Raw genomic sequence first — 7,239 nt, 5'->3', positions numbered from 1 at the left:
GCTGTGTGGCTGTCGGTGGCTGTTACTAGCCCATGTGCACAGAGACACGGGGCTTCTCTTAGGCCTGTGAAGGCACAGACAGGGCTGGCAGGGAGCCACAGGTCGTCCACTGGCCTTCAGGTGCGCTTACAACGTGGGCCGTTCCTGCGCGAGGGCAGGATGCTGTGGCTGTGGGGTAAACGAGTCTTAACGGGGACAGTGTGGAAGCCCGTGGCCGAGCCCAGGAAATCTTCAGAGAGGAGTTAACATCGTAAGCCATCACACACCTTTTGAAAGCAGAGTATAAATTACAAACTCGGAGAATGTCCTTTTCCTCTTGCCAGAGAAGGGAAAAGGCCGCAAAAACATTGTTCTCTTGACAACTGTTCTCAATCTCAGGCTCAGGCGCCAGAACAAACAGTGACATTATACGAAGACGAAGAGTACCCAGTCCACATGGCGCTGGTGCAGAGGGGGCTCGCAGACCGCGACGATTGAGGTAGGTATGGCTTGCTCACGGCTGTGGTCAGCACAGGGCCTGGGATCAACAGCTGCTGTTGCTGGAGGGCCCGGAGCAGCACTTGCGGCTCCCTTCACTTCCCAGGGGAATGACAAAAAGCACAAGAATCTCCCGGTTTCTTCTTCACAAGCCTTGTCACCCACCACGTACCAGTATGGAAGAGGGTCCGTACATGGGAGGAGGCGGGGATGGCTCTGTGGCTTCATGGTGCTGGGCACTTACAGGGCTGAGGCCAGCAGTGGGACGTGGGCGCCGGCTCACTTCAGTCCAGAATGCCTGCCCTGCTGTTTGAATGTCAGTGTCCTAGTAACTGCCCAGTCGCCTCAGTGACAAGCGACTAAGCAGCTAGATTTGAACACTGATGTCAGGCAGAGGTCTAGAGTGACATGCACTTTGTTCTCAGGTGCGCTGCGTGGGACATCTGCTGCAGCCCAGAACGTTTTCTGTTGCACTGGACCAGTTCAGGCTCGTTTTCCCTGACTTTGTTCTGCAGTAATGCTGGTCCTTTTTTTTTCCCCCTTACATGTTGAACTATTAGAGATTGTTTGAAAAACAGTTAATAAATATTTGCTTTCAAGTATTTTGTTTTACTGTAATTTTGAAATGAAATATTTAGACTCATAAAAAATAACCATCTTAGTTCATTTTGTGACTAATGTACACTCAGCTTGAGAGACAAGACATTGGCATGGCCGTAGGCACCTGTGGTCCCTGCCCTGGCCATTTCCCCCGCAGAGGTGAGCACATCTGTGTCTGCAGCCATAAGCAAGAAGCAGTGCTGCTCTGTGTTCAGAAATGTGCAGTATCATAATTCCCTTTTTTCTATTAATTTCTACTGCTGACCCGTACTGGGATGCATAGCTGTTTTACTTTCACAGCTGTACCTACCTGTGCACACGTCCTTTCTGGTGCTAGGTGTCCAGGTGGCACCACATCCTCCTCAGTCAGTGTCGTTCTGTAGGAGCCCTTGTGGGGGCGGGGGGGAGGGGTGATCCTGGGACACGTGCTGAGTGGTGCGAGGTCCTTTCCAGAGGTGGCTTCAGCAGTTCACTCCAGCGCCAGTAGTCAGAGCCCTCTGCCAGCATGTGCTGTGGCCAGACCATCATTTGCAGTATGTGACACTAGTCTGAGGAGGCACCTTATCATTTTGATGTGCCATCAGTCACTGCTTAGTACTTTGTCACTCGTGTGCTGCTTGTTCCCGTCCTTCGTCCATTTTTCTGTCGAGTTGTCATTCATCCTGGGCGCTAACCCTGTCAGGTGTCTCTTGGTCTGTGGCTCATTTATTTTATTGCATCTTTGGACAAACAGAAACTTCTCATTTACCAACCTTTTAAGGTTTATGCTTTGACTCCTTTAAAAATCCCTCTCCTCCCCCCAGGTGATACTATATAACTCATTATTTTCTTTGAAAAGTTATAAATTTTTTTCCTATTGTTATTAAATCCAGAGAAGTGATTTGCCCTTCGTCCAAGGGCATCTTGCTTCCGTCAACAGCCGTCTCACAGTCTGGCCAGCTGCTTCCTGGGCACTTCTCCTGTTACGTCACCCTCGCCCTATCTGCGAGTTCACCTGTACTCGTAGCAGGGACTCTTCCTGTACGGCCTGACTCGTCTTCGTCCACTAACTTCCCACCTGAGGAACCTCTAGTGGCTCAGCGCTTTGCCTTCGGGACCGCTCTGACTGGTAAGCCACCCTCCTCGAGCAGACCCCCCGTGCGCCTGCTATGGGCAACGTCCCTGGGGAGCCTGCGTGACACAGAGCTCCTCACACTCGCTCTATGAGGCGCTCTGGCCAGTGCAGGTGCCACTTACCATCTTTAAAGTTTTATACAGTTTATAACAAAGGAATGCTTTCAACTGCAGAAAGACAAGAGTGAGTGAATTCAAACTGAAAGCATTTCAAAGATTCTAAAAAGCTATAAATTTTATTTTATAATCCAAGTGTAATCTTTGCCATTCACACACACACACACAGACACAGTAAATATAAATTAAACCACAGAATCCACAAGAAGTGTACATTTTTAACAAGAAAATCAAGTTAGTGTTGCTCCATGATCACACACTGGGGTCCTACACGTTCGTGTCCAGCAGCACGTTGCCATCCTTGTCCTTGACGCGCATCCGGCCAGACGTGTACTTCGTTTCCTGGTGGCCGTTTGCATACACAGTCTTAACAGTGCCATCCGGGTACTCCCGCCTCTTGAACTGGGCCGTATGGACTTCTCTCTGGCCATTACTGAACTCTATGATTTTGTTACCATCTCTGTAAATTTTAAAAAATAATTTCTTTAAAAACACGAAATAACAGGAAGACTATTTAAAAGTAGCCTTTGATTTGGGCAGTTATTCTTCTCGAGCCTCCCTCGGTCCCTCTCTGTGCACACCTTCTTTGCAAATTCTTTCCAGTGTTTTCTGCTCAGATTGTTTCAGTGATCAGATCAGCACTTACATGTACCCATAAAAAGCTTTTTAAAAATAAATTTATGCTTTCACCACAAAATGCTCAGGTTTACATGTGTTCTACTAAAAAAAAAAAATGGGTGCTGTATTAAAATACAGCTTTCAGCTTTGACCCTTATTCTGTACATTAAGTTAAAAACACCTGAGTGCTCGCTCCGCGTCAGGCCGGAGAAGGGGCATAGTCACACCTGACGCCTGCTGTGGAGCAGGAACCGGAAACCGCGCCAAGCTGCCTGCCTGCATGTCAGGACCGTCACACTGAGCATCCCACATGGGGACATGAGCAGAGACGGAAAAAGACTGGCCATGAGTTAGGACCTGAAGATGGAGAGATGAGCAGAGTTGTTCGTGTTGTTTTCTCTACTTTTTATTGCAGAAAGCTGTAGTAAGCACCAAACAGTTCCAGGTGTGAAGGGAAAAGCGCTGTTGTGACCGTGAGAATTTCCTGCATTATTCGAACTCGAGTTTTTACTTTTGGGGATGGGGACAAATTTATATCATGAAATTCCAGTGAGTTAAATGTATCTATGATGTCTTAGTTGTATTCCGGTTAATGGTGCTTCACTTTCACACTCTAGGAGAGCACAGTGAAAACTAAAATAGGACACCAATCTGACCCGCCCCCCAGCAGTTTTAATTAAAAAGGTGACGTAAGATGCTCACTGTTGTAGACTGAAAAAGTCATGTAAAGAGGTCTCTAATTTCTAGAAATGTGACAGAGGATAAAGAGAGGGCGCTGCTCTTAAAGAATGGGGGGGGGGGTAGGCAGGTGAGGTGCTTCTCAGGCTGGGACAGGGAGACCAAGAATATGAAAACAGAAGCAGGAAGGAGCGAGTCTGACCTCTGCCATTGCTAGGTTACTCTTAAAAACCGACAGGGCAGCTTTTCCTTCCGTGTGTCTCATTATTTTCCAGTTTCTAAGCAAACACTTGCCACCCGCCTATCTTGCCTGCTGTGTGGCCTCCCTGTAAGTCTCAACGCTACAGACTAACTACATATTACAGTCTGTTTATCTCAAGCTAGTTCTGATTCCAAACTGCCAAAAACACGTCTCACCTCCTCTGCAAGTGTCTTTGCTCACTTCTAAACTCACTGAAGTTTTGCACAACTTAGCTATTTTAAGATTTAAAAGCTCAAGTGGTAATAGGGGCTGAGCGACATGGACGGGATGGAGCAGGCGCCTCACCGCTGGGTGCGGACGACCGTGCCATCAGGGAAGGCGCTCTCCTCCTGCCCATCGGCAAACACGCGCTTCACGGTCTGGTCCGGAAATGTGATTTCTTTTCTCCCGTCTGGGAAGTGTTTTTCTGTTTAAAAAGGTGACTATAAGTATCATATTTTTAAAGGGAAGGAAGAATGTCATAAAGAGGGGGCAGAGCAAATGTCTACCTATCTGTCCGCTTGAGAAATGCAGGACCTCCAGTCCTCCTGGGAACGTCGTGTGGGTGGTCTGGGCGGCCGCGTAGTAGTAGATCTGTGAACACACAAAGTCACTGCCTTTCCCTTGGAGGTGTCTGCATCGCGACAGAACCGGCCCCGAGGAAACCTACCACTCTCTCGTCTGGCAGCACCTGCTTCACGTCGCCATTGAAGAAGGTCACTGTGACAGTCTTCCCGTCTGCACTCACTTCCTTGCGAGTTCCATTTGGAAACAATATAACACGGCACCCACTCTCATAAACCTTTTCTACCTGCAAAAAACAAGGTCATTGCTACGTAAGGTTTCCTCCTGAGACCATGTGACAGATAGCCCTAATTCTCTTCCTAATTGCCTACTTTGAAATTTTTCATAGTGAAGAGTTAAACACTCTCTCGAAAGGAGAGAAGTTAATAAACCTATGATAATCAACTTCAAGTGTCAACACATCACCATTCCTGTCACTCCAAAACAAACTTTTCGGTGGACTTTTTTTTATAAAGCAAGCGGCAGGCGTCCCTCACCTGTAAACAACGTCAGCGGAGATCTGTAATAAAAGGCTTTTCACTAAGCTATCAAGCCATTACCACCATCACATCATACCCATCCATATTTCCCTCACATTCAAAGTTCATCTGAGGCAGGATCAAAACAAGGTCCACACATAACACTTGGATACTGTGCCTCTTAAATCTCAATTTTTAAGTCATCTCCTCCGTTTTTAATGCCTATTTGCTTGTTGAAGGAACTGGGTCACTGAGCATAGCTTCCCGCTTTCTGGATGGGCTCACAGCTTCCCCCGCTCTGGTCCCTTTAGCACGTTCTCACGGCCCCTGCATTTTCTAAGAGACCAAGAGTCAGATCCAGGTGCTCCACTAACTTCCAGCTGAATTATTCTGACGGGAATACTTCTAGGTGTTGCTGTGAGCTGCATATGGCCACGTGCTCTGCAGCACAGTGTGCGGCATCTTCCTGGCCTCCAGCAGACCATGTCAGTTCCGCCTGACACCCTCGATCCTCCACCTGTGGCTTCACGAATCACTGGTGACTCCTGCCTGGATCTGTGACTTCATCAGAGGTCACAATCTGCTGATTCCCTAATTTTCTCATTCTCATTCCATTAACTGGAATTCTAAAAAAGAAAAGCTGTCCTCATCACTAGCAGGGAACTCTGGCCTTATTTCAATTAAAATGGATCAGATTAGGGTATTTGGCAAAGTAAGTTTTCGACAAACCTGAGGAAAGATGTCCTCGTCACCTCCCCGGTACACAGCTGTTTACACCCCTTTCCTCCTCATCCGTCCTTGAGTGGAGGGCCCAGGCAGGCAGCCTCTCCCGCTCACCCCGCTCCCTGGGCACAAGAAGGAAACCCCGCAGGCTGGCTGGCCTCACCCTGCGGCTTTTACAAAGTGCCCACGTGGCATGACCAGGGCCTTGGGCTGTGTGTGGGGCACTCCTAGGAGTCTGGGGAGGCAGGCCTGGCCATACCCAGGTGCACCGTTCAGAAGCCACCGACGGCCTTAAAGATTGGTTATGTTAGAATCAGGAGCTTCGACTCTGTTTTAACCCATGTTAAGTCTTTATAGTATTATTTTAATTCTAACCTTTCCGTCAGGATGACTGATTTCTCCCTGAATCTCTTCTTTTTCTTCTTTTTCATTCTCTTTATATTCAGGGTCTGGCAAGCCCACTGGTTCAGGAGGCTCCCTGGGTGAGGCTGGCTGTAAGGACAAGAGGCTCTCAGCTGTCCTAAAGGATATTTCAAGCAGCTAAAACCTACCCTCATTTTCAAAATCCAGATTCTACTATTACAGGATTCTATGACTACTGTTCAGTGTTATATGTAACACAATTTCGATGCTAAGTAAAAACCCTCCTTTATAAATAAATGGTTTAAGAACTTAAGTCAGGTATCTGGTCAATTTCAAGCCGAAGTAATCTATGTTTGAAAATAAAAAATACAGAGAGGTTTACTTGTCTCTTGTCCGAACTGCATAAATCACGAGGCGGCACAGACTTGGGTCTTTGAGATGGATTGCCTGTCAGAAATATAATTGTCAGAGTTAGCTTTACTATTCAATTGAAAGTTTAAAATTTACTTAATATTATAGTCGAACATTTCCTTAGTTCGTATCCCTTTGTGAACTGCTGATCTCTGGCCATTAAGGAAGTCTTAATAATTCCCTTTCCTAGTTTGTAGGAGTTCATCACGTAACTTCAGACATTTATTCAGGTACTTGAGTCCTGAGTAACCAAGAAAGAAAAAGATAGGACCTGTTTCTGAGCGTTCACCAGCAGGAGGAGAACACCGGTGTTCAACTAGCCTCACAAGGCAGACCCTTAGGTGCTGTGGGGACCGTCCCCAGAGACCAGGTCTGGGCGTCCAAGAACACATACAGAGTCTGCCTTAAAGCCTTAATTGGGATTTAATTACAATCTGGACCTAATGGCTACGGTCTAAAGTTTTTTGATCATGATCAACACACCAGTCATGTGCTGTATTGGTGACACAATATAAAATAAGCGTGCACACACGCCACCACCACCACCAAATTGAGGCGAATTTTTACAATACAGAAGTTCTAATATTTTCTTCCTATACACCAAAAGATCACATAAACACTCGCAAATTTGAAGTGTTTAAAGCAAGTGTCAGGATCTGACTCACATGTTAAAAACTCGAGTGGCTGCTGTCTGCTACGGGGAGAACAGACTAGGGAAGACTGAGAGGCAGAGAGCCCAGTCAGGAGACTGGGAGGCACACAGAAAGGCTCGTGTGGCATCCATGGAGACGGATGATCCACTGCACTGTCAAGTCACTAGGCACAGGTCCCAAACTGCCAAGCGTTAGCAGTGTC

At 47.1% G+C, this 7,239-nt stretch overlaps 2 protein-coding genes across 7 annotated transcripts in view; one reads left to right on the top strand and one right to left on the bottom strand.

The window, feature by feature from the left end:
* RNF17 (ring finger protein 17) overlaps window positions 1-1,334 on the top strand; it is a 77,407-nt gene extending 76,073 nt beyond the window's left edge. Inside the window, exons 35-36 of the mRNA XM_006915839.2 lie at window positions 379-478; window positions 903-1,334. Of these exons, the coding sequence (XP_006915901.1) occupies window positions 379-477 (99 nt within the window). The 3' untranslated portion in view covers window position 478; window positions 903-1,334. The remainder of the gene's footprint in view (window positions 1-378; window positions 479-902) is intronic.
* A 340-nt stretch (window positions 1,335-1,674) lies between these two features.
* The window catches only part of CENPJ (centromere protein J), a 39,305-nt gene continuing 33,740 nt past the window's right edge, over window positions 1,675-7,239 (bottom strand). For 4 of the 6 annotated variants that reach the window (XM_015592421.2, XM_006915838.3, XM_015592419.2 and 1 more), the window contains exons 12-17: window positions 6,356-6,420; window positions 5,986-6,102; window positions 4,515-4,655; window positions 4,354-4,438; window positions 4,151-4,271; window positions 1,675-2,767 (exon numbers count right to left, since the gene is read on the bottom strand). In XM_015592421.2, the coding sequence (XP_015447907.1) occupies window positions 2,575-2,767; window positions 4,151-4,271; window positions 4,354-4,438; window positions 4,515-4,655; window positions 5,986-6,102; window positions 6,356-6,420 (722 nt within the window). In that variant the 3' untranslated portion in view covers window positions 1,675-2,574. The remainder of the gene's footprint in view (window positions 2,768-4,150; window positions 4,272-4,353; window positions 4,439-4,514; window positions 4,656-5,985; window positions 6,103-6,355; window positions 6,421-7,239) is intronic. The other 2 variants (XM_015592423.2, XM_015592422.2) reach the window with 2 other exon arrangements.

This window comes from Pteropus alecto, unplaced genomic scaffold (genome assembly GCF_000325575.1).
Source record: "Pteropus alecto unplaced genomic scaffold, ASM32557v1 scaffold16, whole genome shotgun sequence".
In the NCBI taxonomy this organism is placed as follows: domain Eukaryota; kingdom Metazoa; phylum Chordata; class Mammalia; order Chiroptera; family Pteropodidae; genus Pteropus; species Pteropus alecto.
The sequence above is the reverse complement of the archived record's forward strand: the minus strand, read 5'-3'. Positions and strand labels throughout refer to the sequence as shown.